Source organism: Microchirus variegatus (assembly GCF_963457635.1).
Source record: "Microchirus variegatus genome assembly, chromosome: 15".
NCBI classification, from domain to species: Eukaryota; Metazoa; Chordata; class Actinopteri; order Pleuronectiformes; family Soleidae; genus Microchirus; species Microchirus variegatus.
In genome coordinates, this window is record NC_139816.1 from 8,594,836 (window position 1) to 8,617,612 (window position 22,777).

The following is a 22,777-nucleotide window of genomic DNA, read 5'->3' on the forward strand; positions in this document are numbered from 1 at the left end:
GACAGAGGCGCTGAGATCTTCCGGTTACCTGCCATGTCCTTTTAAACCCCCCCCCCCCCCAAAAAAGTCAACTACAACTAAATACCGACTTCAAGCTACACAAGAGAGCAGATCTGTGGCGTCGCAAACCTGCACACCTTGCCCTCAGAACTCAAGAGAATCATGAGACAGGTTTTTTACAGCCCTCATAAAGACTTAGTCACAAAGTACACACAACGCACCAGAGCAGGAAGTGTGGAGGCAAAGGGGGCAAAGTTTGAGGTTTGAATGTTGTGGTGTTTTTCCCAGATAAACAACAAGAACAAAATGTCTTTGCATAAAGAATCTGCTGTATTATTTAAAGGCATATATCGTATGCTTATACGCGATGCACACAATTGGCTTATACGCGATGCACACAATTGTTTGAAATCTAGACACTTTGAAATTATTACAGAGGCTCAGAAAGAAAAATGCTGCATTGCTCAAACTTTCCAGAGACAAAACAAAGTTGTCTTCGGTTTGTTGGAGAGATTTTGGTGCAGAGCTTCATTTCAAAATAACTTTCGTTCCTTAACACAGACGGGAAAGGGGGGGGGGGGGGGGGGAGGGGAGGAAGTGAGACACTTTCCTGGCCAGTGACACTTCCTGTTAGACAGGACTTTTTTATGATGAGAGGAAAAAGCACAAGGACGTTCGGGGGTCAAAACGGCAACGCGTGTTCTCAAATGCACAGATTTACCTGACGTCAGAGAGCTCGTAGTACATGTTCCTCATGTCGTCTTTGACGTAGACGGCGACGCTCGGCGACTCCAGCATCTTCATGTTGAGCTGCTGCGGGAAGGCGCCGACGAACAGAGCGCGCACCGTGTCGACGGTGGTGATCTCGTTGGGCATGCGGATCTGCTTGGTCTCGTCGCCGTACTGCAGGTACAGCACACCTAAAGCAGAAAAAAGCAGGGGACAACACGGGTTATTCACTCAGACAGGTATGTGACATCTGGAACATGCAGTTCAGGCAGTAAATACCCTTTAATTTACCTTCAATTTAACCACTGCAGAGTGGTTTACCTTCACCTAAGTATCGACTATTGAAGAGGTTGTGCAAAAACCTTTGTTATAGACCTATCTTTGATCTTTAGGGTTAACGTCAGAGCAGGAAAACACCGCCAACGCTGTTTCGACAAAAATAAGCATGCGTATCCCAGACTGGGTGAACTTTAAACAACCTCCAACACATGATGTGAGTGTAAAAATCCTTTAGTCATGGTTGCCTGGGCCGATGTGGGTATTTATTTGGCCAGATTGCCCGTTTCTGAATATGTGAATGGGAACTCTGAAGGTTTTTGAACTGTTGTGCGAGCAGAATGGAGCACTTTGACGCACTAAGGACAAAAGATGCAAACAAAAGTACATAAATACATAGATAAATAAATAAATAAATAAATAAATAAATAAATACTGTAAATGTACATCTGTTGTTCAAAATCTGCACAAAAAAAAAATCATATACACTCGAAAAAATATAAACTCACAAAGAAAAACTTGTAGTTATTGTTATGTGACTACACAGAGTAACTATCCAAAAATAACAGTACAACCTTATCAATAAAGTGACTTTAAATTGCGAGCATTTCAAAATAAAAGTCCTGTAGTAATGGCAGGAAGAACACAATGGGGGGGGTCGATGATCCAAGTTCACAAATTTCAATAACGTGTTTTCGTTAACCATTAGCCTCACGCAGATCAGTTCACCGGCGACGCATGGACATCACCAGGTTGTCGATCGTGGCCTGGGGGATGTTTTTGGGATTTCGCGGCCGTTCTGGGGAACTGGAACCCGCTGACGGACACGCCTATCCAGAACATCCCAAAGGTGTTCGATAGGTGACATGTCTGGTGAATATGGCGTCATTCAGCACTCGGCATGCCAATGGCACGCTCCCTCATGATTTGTGACATCTGTGGCATATTTACAAGTGACAAAAGTCCACATTTTGGTGTGCCCTTTTATTGACCGTACCACAAGGAGTGTCTGTGTACTGGTCACGCATATTGACCACCACTCTGCCATGCTCCATGACTCTCGTGAGTTGAAATACTCACAATCTGACATTGTAGTCAATAGGAGTGGCCAAGTGACTCTGGACTACTGGGTTTGAGCAAAACAAATCATTCCATAAACAATAGTATATTATGTAACATTAGCAACCTAGCTCTCACTCTCACACTCTGCCAACTGGTTTCTCTGGTTCCCCAGTGCATTTTTTTTTTGTGCAAAGAGACATTGTTTTGTACATATATTACCACCTTAGGACACATGCATGTAGTATTTATTTATGTATTCATTCAGTTTAAAAGCTTGAGTAGGGAGAAGAAAAAGGAGAAAAAAACAACAACAACACAGAGAGGAGCCAGGCTGTGTGCTCAGGGTGGAACAAGCACAAGTTGTGCATCAAAAGGGCTAAAAAGCCTGAACCTCTGAACCTTGGGTGTGGCTTCTGTGCTGTGCTTTAGAAAAACAGATGTCTCTCTCCCACAAGTTCACGAACACGCCCACACTGCACTTGAATAAACAATGCCAGGGCACAAAAAAAAAAAAAAAAAAAAAGAAAAGACATTTCTATTTGTAATCGGTGGATCATTGCTTTGGACTTGCAATGACATAATGTCGTTTGCATGTTGCTCTTTTAAAATGTTGTATCACAGTCAATACGAGCCATAATTGTCTCATTTCATAGACCTTTTCTTGCGCTGACAATCACTGGCTCTTAAAGAAAAGACGCTTGATTTAACTCGGTGTAACCCCCATAAAAGGACCGAGCCAGTAAAAGCTACCAGATGTCGGTGAAATATTATACAAGATCCTACATGCTCCACACGGCAGAGTGAGACAGGGAGAGGGCAAATTCAGGAAATAAAAATTGCTGAGTCTATCCATTGCTCTGGTCTGTCTGGCTTCCTGAGTTAGTAATAACTTAACAAAGTGCCCATTTGGAGTCGAACTTCATCCGTCCCACGAGAGCTGTTCATGTTAACAGTCTGCTGGTTTTCATCCAGATGTTAGCAACTAAAAAGGGAACGAGCGTTTAATGACAAAGCCGCCATTGATCGAACGATTTTCATTCTTTTTTCCCCCTTTTCATTTCCTGCAACAAAAGTTTGAACGGCTCGGTTCTAACAGAGAATGGAGTTACATTCCTAAGTGCCTGGTTTCACTCGGGATTGAAAGCAAATGGCACATTGGGTTTCCTGAGCAAAATGGGCACAGCAGACTGTCTGGAGCTTTCCACATCTCTCTAATAACAACAAGCAACAAAAAAAAAATACAATTTGGTGCCGCGTTTGCTATTATCGCAAAATGTGAAAAGCTACAAAAAAAATATATATATATAAAAACCACAGAAGAAAATGGCTTGAAATGCAATCCACTTGATGCCACAGTGGAGAATGAATCTGATACTTACATGCGGGGGTTTAAAGGATTTCCTCTTTTTCTGCTGACTCTCGTGACGCTCGAGAAAAAGACCACCACGGCGACTCCTACGCTACACGCCGAAGACGCTAAAGCCCCAAGAAGAGCCTCAAATGTCCGTTGGGACCCTATGAAGTGTGTCAGTGTGTTTGTGTGTGTGTGTGTGTGTGTGTGTGTGTGTGTGTGTGAGGACTGTGGGAGGGACACTGTAGTTAAGTGGTGCCCCCTTTTTTCTCCTCCCCCTTCCTCACACCATAACCCCCCACTGTCCTAACGCTTTGTCCTGATGTTTTTGAAAGAGAAAGACGGGAGCGTGTGTGTTTATGTGTGTACATGTACTCGTGGTACAGAGCATTTGTTATTTTTGTGCATTTGAGTGTTTTTCCGTTTTTTTTGTTGTTGCTTCTCAGGCAAAACAAGAGGAGTTGCTGGCACTAAAGAATCTAGAGGAAGAAAGACTCCCTATAGTTTCATTCTTTTTCACTGTGGTCAAACCCCTCGCTGAGCCGTGAGCAACCTTTTGAAGACTACTTTTTCGACAGACTCCAAAGTTTCTCTCTGCAGTCTCTCAGACTCGCGAAAAGGTGCAGCAACCTAAGTTTCTGCATCGGCATGCAAATGAAGCGCCGCGCGCGTTGATAAGACGGCCCATTTTCTAATCCTGTCAATAACATGATGGCATACTGCGGATGGATTCCCTAATCTACCACAACCAGTACTGCATTCTAATTAAAAACGGAGCAGTGAGCTGAGGTGTGGAGAAAATAGAGGGAGAGGAGGGTGAGGAAAAGATTTGGACTGTCAGGGTAAAACTGGGAAGTCATGGTGTGGGACTTTTTGCTGAAACAGCTGGGGAAATGTACGAATGTGACTGTGCAAGATTAATTCCATATTGGTTTCCCCTCAGTATCACAATGTCAGATGAAGTTTGCAGATAAGAAATTTAAATCTAAGCCTGAGATTAGAACACGTCCACTAGTTTAGTGTCATACCTAGAGAGCGGTCCTTCGTCTGGTTGGTCGACCGCACCACGGGCAGGCTGGCTCGAATCCGGCTGCCGCGCGTGAAGGCCGTGGGTCCGTCCGTCTCCGACATGGTGTCCAGTGACTCCAGGGAGGCCAGCGAGAGATGGTCAACCTGGTCGACGACGCAGGGCTGGGGGTTGGGGCCGTGTTTTGGGCTTCTGCTCTGGGTAGCGGGAGGCACACGGAGAACACAACAAAGTAAGGATGAGACACAAAGATGACGTACCGACACACATTTTCAACAACCGTGTGTGTCAACCATACTCGTCCGGCGAGTCACACCTACAGTATTATTTGCCGAGCTTGAATAAAGTGCTTTGAGCCTGACGCGAGCGCAACAACAACAAAAAACAGAGTGTCTTCAGCCATGCTACTGTGCAAAGTGAGTGTTAAAGCTTTGGACTCCGGTGTCACGGCACGTAAACATGGCGCCACGTGCGTCTTTTTCCGGTCAATCGCGCGTTAACCTAGTGCCCACCTTTAGTTTTCGGTCATGCTCCATCCTGTTTATAGCCGTCTCGCTTTACTAGCACAAAGATGCTGTTGCTTCTGTCTGTATTGACACATTACAAACCATTTCTTGTGTGCCGTGCGGGAATGTTGCCATGCATTGTGTGAACTCAACACACATTTGTTTTCATACAGAAGTTACACACCACAGTCTTACATTTTAATTTCACTCATACATGCTCGCCCCACGTAGCGCTGCTCAGTCGTCAGTCGTCGTTGCACCACAAACACATAACAGCACTTAAAAGTTATCGACCATGCAAAAGCATGACACCAATCTAATTCAACGATACGATGAATCCAAACAACATGAATTCTAGAAGAGGAAGCAGAAATAACCTCTGATTAAGGAGTGGGAATTGCGTCATCAGGATTTGAAGGCGAGTCGGCTTTTTCTGTAATCAAATCCGAATGATGCTGCTGCATCCAGAGGCCACAGCGACAATGAGCTGATGTGTGTGACACGACTACAGAGACCGGCGAGCTTTTATGCGGTGCTGTAAGGTGATCCACGCTACAGGGACAGACGGTGGGACTGAAGCCGAGTGGTCAGTGAACACAGGGCTCTTTGTTGAATACTCTTCATCCCTGAGCACGAGCAAGGGCCAGGTCCATCAGATTGTTGGGAACACACCTGCGGCTTGCATGCACACACTGCTGTTGCCACACTCTCACACATGTACGAGCAAGGTTTCCATCAAGTCCACATAAACATGTTAGTCCAACTGGAATTGTACTAAATCATATTCCTTGAGGTTGGACCAACTCACCCAGATACTGCATGTAAACCTTCAGTTGAACCAGAGTCGGACTCAAGCAAGGCTGAAACAATTGCTCGATGAATTAATCCATTACTAAATGAATCAACTATTTAGATAATTAATCAGTTTAAGTGATTTTTAAAGACTTCAGCTTCTTTATAATGTGAATATTTTCTGGTTTCTTTGCTCCACATCACAAAGAAAGCATTCAAACGGAGTCATTTTGGTTTGTGGACAAAACAAGACGTTCGAGAACCAGATCATTTCCAGGTTTTGAGCAAACGATTACTCGAATGATGGAGAAAATAATCGCTAGATTAATCGATTATGAAAATAATCGTTAGCTGCAGCCCTAGACTCAAGTTGGCCTGGGTGCTCTGATCGGCTTTCAGCAGTGATGTCGATAAATACACCGGATTTTATACATTTCCTTGCTAAATGTTTTTTTTAGATTTAAGTCTTTCTAACTGATCTACAATTAGGAACTGACACTGTGACCAATCAGTGGCCGTCAGTCTGTTGACGTCACAATTTAGTACCTGCACGGCTCGCTTGGAACCTCCCTAGAGCAAGTACTTAAAAAAGCACCAGGTACCAGGTACTATCGCTAATGGAAAAGCGCTAATGGAGTTAGTGGATCCAAGTCGTGCTAGAACTGTGTAATGGAAAAGCGAGAGACAGGGTCAGATGTTAATAAGGGGCGCAGAGGTCGGTTTGTAAAAAATCGCTAAACACGGCAAATGCTAGCAACGATGCAAACAAAAAAAAGGCACACTCAATGACACGATGCAGATAAGATAAAAGGCCGACTAACTCTGCGAGGCGATTGGATTTTCATCAAGTACCTCTGAATGTCAAGCTCAGAGTGAAGGGAGGAGAGCATGCCCTGCAAAGACTGATGGGAGAAAAGAGGAGAGAAGGATAAAAACCAAGGTAAACGACTGAGAGACGCCGGAGGGGAGGGGGTGAGATGGAAAAAGAAATGGTCATCACAACAGAGGGAACCATGGAAACAAATCAATTTGAAGAGCGGACAGGAGAGGAGGCTGAAAGCACCTATAGATGCATCAATCTCACAAGAATATTTAAGGGTTTAGTTAGAAGTTACAGAAGCTTAGTTGACGTTAATGAATTCTGACACGGAAATCATTGAAACCCTACTGCTTTTTTTAATGAAACCATATTTTAAATCACCATTCCGATAAGATATTTTGCCTCAACAGGAGCCTGACGCAGCAGGTAAAGCCTCCGAGGCGTCGTTCAACTCGCGCTAACTCCATTAAAATTTAAGTTTAAAGGCCCCAACATTTATGGAATTAAAAATGCATCGTGATGCCCCTGCACGATGACTTAAAACGGAGAGGTCGCACGCAGTTGACACGACACCTGAAACCAGACGTGTTTGGGAATTTGATCCGAGCGCTGAATGATTTATGGGCTTATTCGTTGGTCGTGGGTTCAAACACCTCTTGCACGCAACTGCTGTTCAGTCGTCACGTGATGCTACTGTGTCACCTCTGGGAATGTTGAATCATAGGAGTCTTCCTTAACCCTGTAAGGTACTTCTCAACCATTAGGTCGACCACACTTTAAGTCACTACATCTCATTGAAAAAATGCATCAAGCTGAAACACTAAATATGACTTGTTCTGAATGTTTCTGAATCTTTATGAATTATGCAAACCAGGATTATTATGAAGAGACATCTCAACCGTTTGGTAGAGGCCTGTATCTGAAATACTGTAGGGTCTAATTAAAATATATGTATATATATATATATATATATATACGTATAAAGATTGTTGTTATTGTTATCATAAGTACATAAAATAAAAAAAATAAAAAATGCAAATAAATAATTTTTCCTTGGTGCGTACCTTCAAATGATCAAATCCTGTTTCTGTTTTTTTTTTACCACAGAATAGAATAGATTTAGCGGGCTCGCAGGTGTATTTAGAGCAAAATTAAGCAAATGTGATGATAATGATGATGATGATATAACAGTTGTGACAAACTAAATGTAGTCTAATATTTAAAGGTGCATTATGTAATAAATCTAAAAGCAACTGGCCATAAAATCCTCCTAATATGTCACAGAGACTCAGGAATAATGTTCATATAACAAACTGAACTCACCAACAACAACAGTACAGCCAAAATATTTGCATTAAAAAATATATTTTGCAGACTGCAAATCATGTTTATGTTTTGAAATCATGTTTTGGCATGTGGCGCCTCAGCTGCCGAGCAACCACGGGTTGCCAGTTACGTCAGAAAACTGGCAACCCGAAAAATAAATTAGCAAATTGACTCAGTAAAGTTGGGGATATCTATCTACAGTTTCGTCAAAATTGCCTCGTTGAGGACCTGAGTAATTTTGTACTTTAATCTTTTCAAAGTTTTGCTTTAAGAACACTTAATTAAAACTGTCACTTTCCATTTCGGTCAGATGTCAGGAAAACTGAAGTCATCACAGCTTGAAAAGTGCACTGCACAGGAGGAGGAGAAGAAGATACTGTAGCTACGGCAGAAGCAGTGACATAAAAAGAAAGAAGTGGAAATTGCAAATGAGACCTTCTGCCTCCCAGTGGAAAGGGGGTAATTAAGTTAAACCACTCCACACCAGTCCACATGTGACAAATGAGATGTCCCCTTCAAAGGTCAGCCGTTTTGTTCAGATGAACTCCTCGCTCTCCGCTAAACTCCAGCCTCTCTGAGATGCACGGGCGGAGATTAGACCTGACAACCGCTAATGTACATCTCAGAGAGAAAAGCCACTTCCCGTCTGTGCTCACCACTTCCTGCTTCAGGGGGGCAAAGATGTGGAACCTGAGCGCCAACCACTAATTAGCGGGCATGAAACCTTGCTTCAGCCCGCTCACACCTACACGACATTCCACACCGATCGTTTCTGCTGCTTTGGTTAAAAACCGTGCAGCCTGGTGTGAGATCCTGCACCACATTTTAGCTCCTGAAAGCTGTAACTGAAACATTGCCCATTAGCCTTAACACACACACTAATATGACATAAGTTATAAAGTCATGTAAAGAGCCCACCGGGAGGAGCGTGTCTAGACTAGCGTGGCACTCAGCAGATCGCATACCTGAGCCAAGGCCAAACAGTCCAATACATCTGTCAAACTCTTATAATGGAAAAATGTAAGCAGAAAAATACTTTAGTCTGACAGTCAGTATATAACAGTACATGCTCATAGATCATCATCAACGTGAATTTATATGAGTTTTCAACACATACTGTACGTCGTGTTGGAAAATGGATGTAGACGTCCATTAACCCTCTCATGGCCATCAAGATGATGAGGCTAGCCTGGATTTATTTTGATTTTATGGCTGCTGAATTGTCAAAAAAAATGCTCAATGAGTGAGTGGTTTTTCCTGCTCCTTCTTCCAAAATAACTCACTTTCGATATCTGGCAGTTGTTCAACCATTTAGGAATAAGCTGACGTTACAATCTTGTCTGTGATTGGATGGTCGTTCCGTGGAAGTCCTGAGGGCTAGCGTAATGACAAGTATAAGGACGTAAAGCTCTGTTTCTGTGCTTTCTGGTATCCATCCGTCCGTCTTCTATCACGCGGGGTGACATAGGGCGGAAGGCGGGGTCACACCCTGGTGTCATCGGCAATCCATAGTTTTTGAATTTTCTAGACATCGCAAACGGTCTCGGATTTACGGTAATGAGAAGCATGCATGCCATATCCTGTCGGCGGCAACAGGATGATCACAGAAGGGTTAAAATGTTGGAAAAGTTGGAAAAGTGAGGTCCAGAAATTACCACCAGGGGGCGCCTCTGTGAATGGCCAAAAAAGAACTTGGTTTGAATGAAAGTCTATGGGAAAATGAGAACACTTCTTTCTTATTACAATGACAGTGAACATATTCCGTCTTCTTCAATAGAAAATACCATTGCACGTCTCCGATCACAAATATTGAGGCTTCAAAATGGTAGTTCGTGTTGCAGCTGGCATCCTGTGCCCATTTTTATACATCGTGTATGGTATGAACCCGATCCACAGCACAATTAAATGTGTTTTGCCCAAACCCTTTACCCACCATCCTTCCACCACGAATGGTGCAAAACAGTTGAGCACTTCCTGCAGAATGCCCACTAACAAACCAACAAACAAAGCAAAAATAGACTTTCAAAGTCAAGTTTTTCTTTCCAGTGATGTCGGGGCTGTCTCTGAAGTAGAACGCTACGGCCAAATACTCCCAAAAAACTTCCATCCTTTTAAGAGAGGCCAAGAAATGACTCAATTTGCCTCGTCTAATTGCTCATGTTACCACGAACCTTTGCCCCGGGCCACTCGCACGCTCACCCACGAAGGCGCAAGCACTTAGTATCTTAAGATTCCTAATTGTCGTGAACCAAACTAAGTGTAATTTAACTTGGACACGTGAGGATTTAGCAAAGAAAACAGACAGAAAAAAGTTCCTAAAATGTGAGCTCTGTGTTCGTGAAAGGGAGAGGGATATAAAGAGACATGGAGTGCATGCATGACTGAGTCAGGCCATTGTTCCAGAAAATCTGACCTGAACCCAGGACATCCTGAAAACATTCATGCAACAGCGGTCCAACAACGCACAGCAGAACGACCGGCCGCACCACAAAAGAAAGTCAGGTTTATTGCAATGATGTTGGGCACCAAAAGTCAAATAATTTTGAATACATATTGTTTGTGTTAAAATGATAAATAATGAGTCATATTTCAAATACAATATGTACATGTATTCCTGTAGAGTAGACCATATCTGCAGCTCAAGTGCAGGTGCGTAATGATAAAAAAAAAAACTCTAAATCCTTTTATCGTACCATAAACCCATAAACATGTTTGCACAGTACGCGCAGTTGTCATCGCTACCGTCGTCGGCGTCAGCGGCTCCGAAAGGGGACAATGCTGCGTGATTTGACAAAGCAGAGCAGATTGTATTGTTTCACGCAGCCACCGATGGACAGGTTGACAGAGCCGAGCCGAGCCGAGCCATTACGGGGTAAAGTAAAGTAAATGGCAGCTCCTGCTGCGGCAGCTTATTCGAAATAGAAGTGGAGACGTCATTTTTGAAAGGCACCGGAGCTGCGCCCGTGTACCGCACCTGCTGCCAGCGCTCACAAAGCCCGGTGATTGGTGCCCTATTTCTTGTACAATCAACCTCAGGTTATAATGGCTTCTTTTTTTTTACACCATATACTGTTGGGTTGTTTTTTGTCGTTGGAATAACCAAAAAGGACATTTACAGTGATATCTCACTCATTTTGAGATGTGTAAAGATAACTGCAAGTCACAGCACAGACAGCTTTTTATGTTACATACACTACTGTTCAAAGGTTTGGGGTCAATTATAAATGTCCTTATTTTTGAAGGAAAAACTATTTTTTTTCAATGAATATAACATTAAATGAATCAGAAATACACTCTATACATTGTTAATGTGGTAAACGACTATTCTAGCTGCAAATTTTTGTACATAGGTGTATAGAGGCCCATTTCCAGTGTTCTAATGGTACATTGTGTTTGCTAATGGTGTTAGAAGGCTATTGGATGATTAGAAAACCCTTGTGCAATAATGTTAGCACAGCTGAAAACAGTTTTGCTGCCTCTTTATTTTGAATACAAATCCTTATTTCTAATCTTGTCAATGTCTTGACTATATTTTCTATTCATTTTGCAACTCTTTTGATGAATAAAAGTGTGAAATTGTATCGGTGACCCCAAACTTTTGAACGGTAGTGTATATTAATCAACAACAACCGGGAATACTAGAGTATTTTTATGTACACAAACAGAGTTCTCACACATACACATACACATACAGGGGTGGGGTGGGGTGGACGACAAAGAATGTAAACACGAGTGCGGAGGAGGAAGCTTGTGCGGTTTTAAAACAAACTTCGCCATTGTGAGCGCGGCTTTCCACTTAAGATGCTAATTTGGAGCAGACCTGAGGAGGGGGGGGGGCAGGTTGGGGCGAGCGGAAATGGAGCTAACTGTAATTACCTGGTCTGATGTGCATGATGGCAAACACATAAACAACAGGAGGAGGACAGTGGCTCTGCAGACTGTTAACCCTTCACTGAACTGGGCTCATTTCTGACACATTATTGCAGAACAACAACACAACACTGCAGAGACAAAAAGCGACAGGAGATCATTAAAACACCTGGATGAGTGTTTAAAAAAAAAAAAAAAAAAATGCAATTCTACACAATCCTAAAGCATAAAAGCCGCTGTCAATCAACCTGTCAGCTCTCCGCTCTTCTTTGTCTCCCCTAGCCTTAATGACATTATACTAAAATCCCCCTCGTCATCCATTCTCATTCACTAACCACTGCGTCCCTCTCTCTCTCCGCTCCCTGCTCTGATGCATTCCTCCTCTGATCCCTTCATCCAAATCCCCGCATGACCTTTCAGAGATGGCCCTCGCTTGTTAATTGCCGTGACTTTTTTTTTTCTTTTACTGTAGCGGCCGCACAATCAAAAGCTGACATTTAAGGTGAGACAGAATTGAAATAACCTGGACGACGGCTGTTCGGCTCATTAATAAAAGATTACATTGGCAAGTAAAATACAATCAAGACGATCTCTCACACTCAGTCAGAGTGCAAATGAAGTGCGTAATCACGGGAGACAACGCGGCTGCAAATCTCTCCGTATCTCTTCCGCCAACTTGTGATATTTTGAACCAGCGAGGCCAAAACTGTCCGTCCAATTGATTTCATCCTCTCACGCACACACACACACACACATGAGTTAGTCACAGTTATCACCAGCAGACATCATCACATCCTCCCTCTGAGTGAGAAGAGAGAGAGAGAGAGAGAGGTTACGGGAAACTGACTTTGATTATGGAAATCAACTTTGCATAGCCATGAGATAAATCAGTCAATTTGAGTTTATGAAGCACGGCGGAAATTGTCTAGAGCAAATTCGAAACGCTCCATACAGCGCCGTTCGCTGTATGTCATGTTCTGTCTAAATTTAGCAAAAAAAAAGCAACAACAATCGGGATGTAAATGATCCTGAAAAGCATATTTACCATGTTAGACCCGTGGTTGGTAATCTTCTCGCAGCAGTGGCTTCCATGCGAGATTGGAAACTCCCTGGGTCTCTGAGGACAACACAGTCTCTTCCTCCACTGTTGTTTCAGCCACTGTAGCACTTGATGTGTGTGGAGCTCTCTGCCCTCTGTCCTGCTCCCTTCCCTTCCCCTTTTTTTTTTGTTGCTCAGCCTTATACAGCGGACGCCCCTAACGATCCGACAGCACAATACAAATGCACACACCCGGCGGATAGTAGAGGAAAGTCATTGTTTATGTGTCCGTGTTTTACACCTATTGTGCGAGGCAGCTTGTGCTAGAGAGAGAGAGGGGGAGATGATGCACAAATGACGTTCAAATGCAGCATTTCCTGACTGGTAGAGAACTGTCAAAATGAAAACTCCCTGAACTTTATCTTCATCCAGCACTAATCCTCCCCGCCACATTGCTGTGGCTGAAGACTGAGCGAAGACTGAGTGAAAACTTAGCTCTGACCTTAGGGCTCCTAAACCTACGCGTGTGAACATTCACACTTGAACACTGTGACAGGCGGTTGACAGAGGTGTCAATCAAGGGTCAAGAGAGGATGTCATTCTTCTTCATTAAAGCGTCCAATTAAAAGTGCAAAAACACTTTGGCCAGTTTTGTCTCTTTAGACGTTGTATTTTAAAGAAATGATCAACACTGGGCACGTTAACCGCGTCAACATTAACGCGTGACACGTTTCCATGACGACTGACCGGAAAAGGCGCGCGTGACGTCATGTTTGCGTGACTCCAGATTGTTAAAATGAGTCTCTAAAGTAACGCTAAACTTTAAAAACAGAGGCACACATACGCATTACACAGGCACGCTGGTTATTTTATAGTACAGTTTAATAGACCGCACCAGATCGACTGTAGCCACGCTAACGGGGCTAAAGGAGCATACGCAGCTAACAGAGCTAATGAAGCTAACAAAGCTAACGAAGCTACCTGGTAAACGGTGCCTGGACTCAGGTGCCGGCAAACACGATGTCACGCACGTCTTTTTCCAGTCAGTCACCTTGGAAACGCATAATGCGTTAATATGCGTTAAGGACCGTTAACGCACTGTAACGCATGACGCGTTTCCATGACGACTGACTGAAATGAGTCTCTAAAGTAACGCTAAACTTTAAAAACAGAGGCACACATACGCAGTACACAGGTACGCTGGTTATTTGTCGCGCTGCTCTTTTTCGTCTCATAAACAGACCGCTCCAGTTCGACTGAAGCTAATGCAGCTAATGGCGCTAAAGGAGCTAATGCAGCTAACTGTGCGAACCGGTAAGCGGTGCCTGGACTCCGGTGCCGCGGCACGTAAACATGACATCACACGCGTCCTTTTTCCGGTCAGACGCCTTGGAAACGCGGCACGCGTTAAAGTGCGTTTTACGTTGACGCCGTTAACGACCTTTGACGTACCTAGCACTAGAAATGATACACTCATACAAGTATTATGACCTTATCGCCACATCAACACATATTTAACGTACAAAACAGATTTAGTTTGCAATAAACGTTCATTCTCCCATGTCTGCCGATTTTGGAGTTCATTTCGTGCGATTTCGCACCAGGAGGATCGTGGTAACGTCACATAACGTAACGTCACATGTGTGCGATCTTGTAGGGCGAGCTTTTTGTTGTCAAACTCTACTTTTTAAGGCCCCGCGCACACCCAAAGTTAAGTGTAAATCCGGGGACAAACAGACAGACAGACAGAGATTTCCGGATGTATTAATAGAGTAAGTGTTGAAATAATTACGGGAAGATTAATTTTGCACATGTACCGTATACATTTTAATTGGCGAACGCACTGTGTTGTGGTTTCAGCTACGCCGTCAACACAAGCCGTGTTACATAAGACGACAGGTCCAGACTATTATAACAGATTATTTCATGCAATAATTTTGCACACACAGACACACACACACAAACACACACAAACCGGTCTGTGGAGCAATGATCTGCCAGGACTTGCTCTTTCATATCACTTTGTTGAAAAGCGAGAGACAATTTTTCTTTTTAGCAGCTCTGAACACTAACAGTAATGCAATAAATGCTTCATTACACACACATACACAGAAGATGACCCCTATAACAGGAACACAGCATTCATACATTGTCCAGCAGACAAAACTGCGGTGACATTTTGGCCTGTTGATTTCACATATAATCACTCGGCACACCTGGGCCGTCTCCAGAGAGACGTCTGCGCGGCGGCAAAATAAAGGAAGTTCCAGGTCTAATTTGGGCCTCTGTGTGTGTGTGTGTGTGTGTGTGTGTGTGTGTGTGTGTGTGTGTGTGTGTGCACCTGAGAATGTGTGAATGTGTGTCATTCCAAGCCTGTGGTCACAGTCAAGAGACAAAGACGCCTTTCTCTCCCCTCAGTTCCTTGCATTGATTACGCGACCGACCAACGCCACACACTCAAACATGACCTGACGCAACCCAGCCGGCGTAATTCTAATAATTTCCTTAACAGCAAATAATAAATATCCTTGTTTTATTATATCTCTTTTGTTTCCTTTTTGTCCCAGTGAAACCAGTCCTGATAATAGCTCGGCTATTCATGCCTAATTAACAAGTCACAGAGGAGCAAATGTGCTCTTCTCCGCTGAGGCTAAGATTTATTATACCTGCTCTCTCTCAGGACTGTGTGTGTGTGTTTATGTGTGTGTGAGATAATCAGCAATTAAGCAAAAGTTTACATTACGTTTGATAAAAACTGTGTCTGCATAACGCGATGCACTGCGCTGTCGCGTAAACACAATTAGCTGCAGTTGATTTTAAACGTGACTTAAATTGCTTTTTGTTTATCTTACGTACATTTTTGTTGCTGCCTATTATTATTTATTTTTTGCCTCCCACTAACTTGGAATGTTTCCCCTCATTAGCCACTTTTTCCCAAGTGGCCTGTTTTTGACCTGGGAGAGAAACGCATCCACAAGAAAAATTGCACACACACACACACACACACACACACACACACACACACACACACACACACACACACACACACACACACACACACACACACACACACACACACACACACACACACACACACACACACACACACACACACACACACACACACAAAAACCGACTTCACATCGGCTCGAGAGAACTCAGTCAGCCATATGTGATAAGTCGAGAAACTCCAACTCTCGCTGTCGGTAAACAACAGCACCCATTGATGCCGAAGAAGGTGCCAAAAACCACATTTCCCCCCCGCGCGCATGGCGCTTGAGGCTCATGACTGGCGTGTTTTGTTAGACACCGCGTTAACAATGACTGCGGTGTTAAAACAACAAGTTAAACAAAAGTTTCATCGCGGACCTGGACACCAGGGGAAGGGGGGGGGGGGGGGGCCTCATGTCATGATTAATTTATTTGAGAGACAACAAACAAACAAATGGATAACAATCGATTATTCTAACTATTATTCTTTTATTACTGCGGGGCATTATTCTGCAACAACAACAAAAACAAAAATCACAATTCCAACAGCTTCTTCGATTCAAGCACACAGTTTGCATCGAGATATGGCTTATTTGGTTTGGCAGCGACTGCTGGCTCAGAACTTGCAACAAAAAGTTTTGATTTGAACATCATTTGAGGTGAGAAATTTGTCATTTAGATTATTTAAAAATGTGGTTTGTGTATCATGACATGACGTATATATAGTTCCATGGGAATTGTAGTAAACGCCTGCACACTCTTAGAAATAAGGGTTCCAAAAACGGTCCTTCTACAGGGGCTGAGGTTGTACCTGGAACCATTTGCTTCTGAAAAACCCTTTCCTGAAGAAATGGTTTTTCAAGGGTTCTTGGTAACACTAATGGTTCCAGTAAGAACCATTTTGATCCAGAGAACCCTTTAAAACCCCTTTCCTGAATAAAGGGTCTTAAAGGGGTTCTTGGTGGAACCCTCCAAAAGGGTTCCAGGTGGAACTTTCATAAAAAAAGGTTCTACCTGGAGCCAAAAAGGTTCTTTGGACAAGCCGAAGAACCTTATATGGTTCTACTGAGCACTTTTATTTCTAAGAGTGCAGACAATTTCCGTCAGTCATTTATTTCAATGAATGAAAACAGTCGTGTGCCTAAAATAAAGATGCATTACCCATTTAAAGGAACCATGGTCCCTAGGCAACCATATTTAAACCAAGAGTGCCTTGCCCTCATTCGAGTGCATTAACCTCCACGTACAGATAACGGTGAATTATGCTTACAAAATCACTACAGTTCCACTTAAGAGTCTGGGTTTTACGTAGCATCTTTTTCAGCAGGGCCTCCAAATCGCTACAAACGCCCCTGGTGAATACATTTAAAGGTGATACAAGAGTTATAATTGAAGTGGATTGTGGTGTCAAACCAGGAGCAGGAGGAGAAGCTGTGATAAACGGCAGCGCGTGCTCCACCTCCGTTAAATGATCTAATTTACTACCCACTCTATTAGCAGCTGACGCCTGAAATATAAACTCTCTCCACCGTTACACTTGATCATATTCCAGGTGTTTCCTCTCACACACCAAGGAGAAAACCTGCTCCCTATCTCGCAAAAAAACTAATTTCTGAAGAACTCCTGCTCACTTAATGCCAAGTAGCTGCCTTGTTTTCCCTCCTCCACACACACACACACACACACACACACACACACTCACACTTCACCCCCCTGTACTGTATCTGCACCGAGAAACTGGAAATAAGAGCACAGAAGATGCCAATAAGTTTCCAGACAGATTGTTGGAGTTGATCCTGAGAGTGGTGAAATCATCCCGGTGTGTGTGTGTGTGTGTGTGTGTGTGTGTGTGTGTGTGTGTGTGTGTGTGTGTGTGTGTGTGTGTGTGTGTGTGTGTGTGTGTGTGTGTGTGTGTGTGCCCTCTGTCTTTGATTTTGTTTCCCCCTTTGAAGTTAGGTTTCATACCTTGGGCCCACAGTTGGATCCAGATGTCGGGATACTTGCAAAGATTCACCGAGCACAGGTAAAAAGGCACCGATAGAGGAGAACAAGGGGATTTGGCTCGTGCTTGTTCCCCGTTTTTGTTCCATTAAACTTGGAGCAAATGCCCATCGACCAGATTTTCCAACTTTCATAGTCCATGAGCGCAGACTAAAGAGTGGACAGCAACATCAAGACTTGCTGAAGAAGAAAAGATTACAAAACAGATCCTGAAGTCTGACGCCGAAAGCGAGGAACCTGCAAAAACCCTTTTCCCGAAGAAAGGGTTTTTCAAGGGTTCTTGGTAACACTAATGGTTACAATAAGAACCATTTTTGATCCAGAGAACCCTTTAAAACCCCTTTTCCTGAATAAAGGTTTTTAAAAGGGTTCTTGGTGGAACCCTCCAAAAGGGTTCCAGGTGGCAAAAAGAATTTGCCCCTTTGAGGACAAGACAGAGAACCGTATATGTTTCTACTTAGCATTTATTTCTAAGAGTGCAGAGCTGCAAAATATGGTCAATAGAAATGAAAAATCAAATTGTATATTGCACATAGTCGTGTTGATGTGATTTTTTCAAATTTCTCATTAAGAACTACACAATACTTAAATACATAAATATCTATAATATCCACCAATGCAGAGTGGCTTGGTTAAGCTCTGCGATAGCCACTGTTACAGCGTCTGTCATGAGTTCATGCAAGAATACATGGAACAGAACTGAGGAACTAAGGAACTAAGGAAATGCGCTTCTTCTGGTCACAACCAGAAGACATGGACGGCAAGACCTGACAAGTCGAGGATTATAAAATGGCAAATTAATAATATCAAGGTGAATTTTACGATACTTGACAGCATAATCGGTTTAATTCGTCTCCCCGTTTGAAAACTATAATTATCAGCTCTAACGTGCCTTCTCTGTATTTGCTAAGTCAAGGAGTCGATCATTGGTTTCTTTGCTCGAAAGACAAACTGAAGTCACATGAAGCTCCTCGGGGCTGCGATTCCAGAGTATTGACAAATGGCCTTAATTGTACTCAGTGGAATGTGTGGAGGGGGGCAAAAGGTTAAAAAAGGTCGCGGACATTTTCACCTCCGCTCTCTGCAAATCTGTCGAGGAAATCTGAACTTTTTAGGATCCCTCAAAAATAACGACTACCTGCCCGGTCGAGGAACAAGCAAAATCAACAACTTTGAAACTTAAGCCTTTACGGAGTGCCGTGAAAAGAGCTCAGACCTGATTAGCTGCTCTGATTAACACGCTGGCACAGCCATTCGAGACAGTGTGTAAAATTCTGTCTGGCTCGCCTCATTATCAGCAGTGATCAGAAGCTAGTCAATCAGGGCCTTCTGTCAAAGCAGCTTATACACCCCGCCAAACCCACCCCCACCCCCACAGAGTGACACTAGGGATTAGAGACAGCCTTGGCGCCAAACCGTGGACCACTTGTCCTCTCGGTTGGGGTGCTGCACCCCATAAAACCTGCATAAAAACAAAACGTAGCTCCTGTAAACTGGCAAGTCCTCGCATGTCAGTTGTGAAACTTCTGCACCTTGTTAATTTTTTTTTATGAACTAAACTCTGATGCCACGTTCTCATTGGTAAAAATAAATAAATAAATAGAGCCACTTAATCCCAGAGTTATGTAAGTTTTCAACCAGTTCACACACGACGTGCGGTGAATGAGCTCATTTCTGCTTCGTCTGCTCTATTTTAGCTAAAGATTAAGATTACCAGGTAGCCTCTTCTTCCCCGACCCTCTTTTTGGAGTCCCTGCTCGAAAATGACATGACCCAAACTAAATAGAGTAAATCTCTGCAGTAACAAGCTCTATGTGGATTATCTTGGTATCAAAGTAAAGATAACACTTGTGAGATTCCACCAGAGGTGTAAGTTTCACTGTAGATGCCACTGTGTCAGAGTAAATGCACATGGAACACAACATAAATGAAGGATTTTTTTCTCTCTTTATTTTAAAAGCAAATATCACCTTTAAAATATGCAGTAAGAGCTTAAAAACACACAGAGGTCATATAAAAACATATGGACATGAGCTGTGCAAAGTCTGATGCTGCTGAAGTGAAGCAGATTAAAATGACAGAGGTTTTAGTAAAGAGATGTCTGGGCGTTCTCTCTTTTGGTACAGTTTGGCACCATCTATGCCAATTGAGATTTCTTAGGTACCAAATTATTAAAACTCATGTAATATTATTTAAAGGGGTGGAAAAAAGTGCAGGAAAAACCACTGGCAATGGGTATGGGCACCCATTATCATGTAAAAGAGGCTTTAGTGTCACTTCATGTGGAGGTGTAAGATGTTTTTCTTCAAAACTGCTCCTGCCCCTGATGGTCAGCAGAGGAGGTGTGATTACAAACAGATGTTTTGCTGCAGACACGAGGTGCAGCAGCAAAAGGCGTTTGGTTGAAAATGCACTCGAGGGTTATCAATATTTTAGCGTGTGCAATAATATATATCCCACAGCATGTTTGGTGGTTCTGTTATATACCCTAACCATTGCAGGGATACTGGTGGACAATTAATGACTGTGCTGGTTAGGTACCAACTGGAACGACTCCCCCTCAACTCCCTTTCCTATTCATCTGCCACTGTTATCAAGAAGACCTTGGTGGTTGTGAGATGCAGAAGTGTATAGCAGCACCAGGAGCCCACAGAACAAAACAATGTGGGGAGGGGGTGGACAAAGCCAAATGTTCTGATACCTCAAAAAGCCTCAGAGGCAGAGTTTACAGTACATTTACTGCACCATAATGACAAATGAGAGGTAATTATGTGGCTTGGTTGGAGATGAAGTGGTGGGGAGGGTGTGCGGATATCCTGCAGCATTTTTAGTCAAGTTGATGTTGTTACTGGACGCAGCGCTTTTTTCCACTATCACACAATTTATAGCAGCGATCTCTGCTTTTGACATGCAAGCACAGTCCCTGACGTCTCCTGTGATCCTTTTCCAAGTCTTCATCCGAATTATGTTCCTATTAAAAGTTCATTTTTCTTCCCCCCCCCCTCCTCTTAGACAGATACACTTCATGACATCCGTGTGTGTTTTTGTCATAAAAAACAATTTTCCCCTTTGGCTTTTTTTTTAACTCGACTGTAATACGGCTCCACCTTGGCAAGCAAAAACATGTTTGGCAGGTTTGGCTCTGTTGAATCAAGCAATAAAGGCCACCATCATCACACAGTCTAATAACATTTTTGGACAACATCAGCACAAAGTTCGACAACAACACCTGTTGACTGTATGTCCACAATAAATTAAAACAACTCGCAAAACTAATCCTTCACCAGGACCACGTTGTTGTATTTTAGTTCAAACTGACACCTTCCTGGCAGCAGAAGTGAACAGACTGTCATCAGATTCTAATATTGTTTAATTCTGATTAGTCCCAACACACCAGATGCACAGTAGACGCGGCAGAAGTCGCTACCTCTAATGTTTCCAAAATCCTTTTCACTGAAGGAAACAACAACAACCACAGAGTCTGAGTCAGCCACGAAAGCTTGTCGTCAGCTCGAGTTGATCTGCCTCATCTTTTAACTCTGACTGCAGCAGCAGTGACATGGACTTGACTAATGTATTCATTTGTTGCACTTGTTTAAAGCCCCCATGGAGTGATCCTGAGTTATGGAGGTCTACTTACATACATTAACTTGTTTTTATGGTCAAAAACCTCAGAGTTGCTGCAAACGAGACGATCAAAATCTCTCCTCACTGAAGCTCTCGTCAGCCACGCTGTGTCAAACCAAAATCTCAGCCCCAGAAGATGTGCTGTGTTGTGATTGGCCAGCCAATGAGGGCTTTCTCAACTGTCTTGAGATTAGCCAGGTACCTGGAAGTGACGTCATTAGCACGTCAGCTCTCAGAAGCGCAGCTCCCCCTCTGGAAAGGAGGATGCACTGCTACTCATGATACAATGATACACTGCGATCTAGTGGCAGTGACGTCACTTTGCGGGTAACGCAATCGCCATGCATTGTGGGAAATGTAGTTCATGGTCAATGCACGCCTTAAAGCAGCATAGACCTATTTTAAAGGTACCATATGTAAGAATGTGGCCAAAAACGGTTACTACATTCAAATTCAAAATACCGGGGTCTTTAAGGTTTCGTTTTCTGACGTAACTGGCAACCCGTGGTTGCTCGGCAGCTGAGACTGCAATGATTGGTAGACGGTGGTAGGTGGCGCCACATGCCAAAACATGATTTCAAAACATAAACATGATTTGCAGTCTGCAAAATGTTTTTTTTTATGTAAATATGTTGGCTGCACTGTTGTTGTTGGTGAGTTCAGTTTGTTATATGAACATTATTCCTGAGTCTCTGTGACATATTAGGAGGATATTATGGCCAGTGGCTTTAGATTTATTACATAATGCACCTTTAACAAAGATTTTTAAGACCAATTAACCACTCGCGGGCCACATAAAATGACGTGGCGGGCCACATCTGGCCCCCGGGCCTTGAGTTTGACACACGTGCTTCAGGGCTTCATAAACGAGGTGATTGCGCAGATAAACACCAAAAAAACTGTGTTAATTGGAATGTTTTCTGTGGTGTTACGTGACCTCATGTGCAAATATTCAACCAAAACAGTCTTCAACACACTCCTCTCACAGGAGTTGCAGAAGTTGGGCAAATGATTTTTTTCTTTTATTAAAAAATTATTGCATAAAATGAAGCTGTGCTTTAATTATTTAGTTAAAATCATAAAAGGCCAGTAAGAAATAATCAGAAACGATGCACTAAACCAAATACTGTACAGGAACAACACCACACGCACCCAACTTTTCGCCCGGAAAACGATTAAATTCATTCTGACACCTACACAATGACCATCACCAGTGAATTATCACAGCTTCGAGGCGACAGGCCTCGTCTGTCTGTCCGTCCGCCTGGTGCCCACAGCTGCAGACAGCTGTCCTAACATGGCTGCTCAGCCCTGCGGAGAAGCCCTTAGCCTTCGCGAGTCACAGCTCGTCACACACAGA

At 43.2% G+C, this 22,777-nt stretch overlaps 1 protein-coding gene across 1 annotated transcript in view; it reads right to left on the reverse strand.

The window, feature by feature from the left end:
- The window catches only part of kiaa1217 (KIAA1217 ortholog), a gene marked incomplete at its 5' end in the record, with an annotated part of 109,030 nt that overhangs the window by 27,085 nt on the left and 59,168 nt on the right, over nucleotides 1-22,777 (reverse strand). Inside the window, 3 exons of the mRNA XM_083901309.1 lie at nucleotides 722-920; nucleotides 4,447-4,642; nucleotides 6,565-6,645. Coding sequence (XP_083757435.1) covers nucleotides 722-920; nucleotides 4,447-4,642; nucleotides 6,565-6,645 — 476 coding nt within the window. The remainder of the gene's footprint in view (nucleotides 1-721; nucleotides 921-4,446; nucleotides 4,643-6,564; nucleotides 6,646-22,777) is intronic.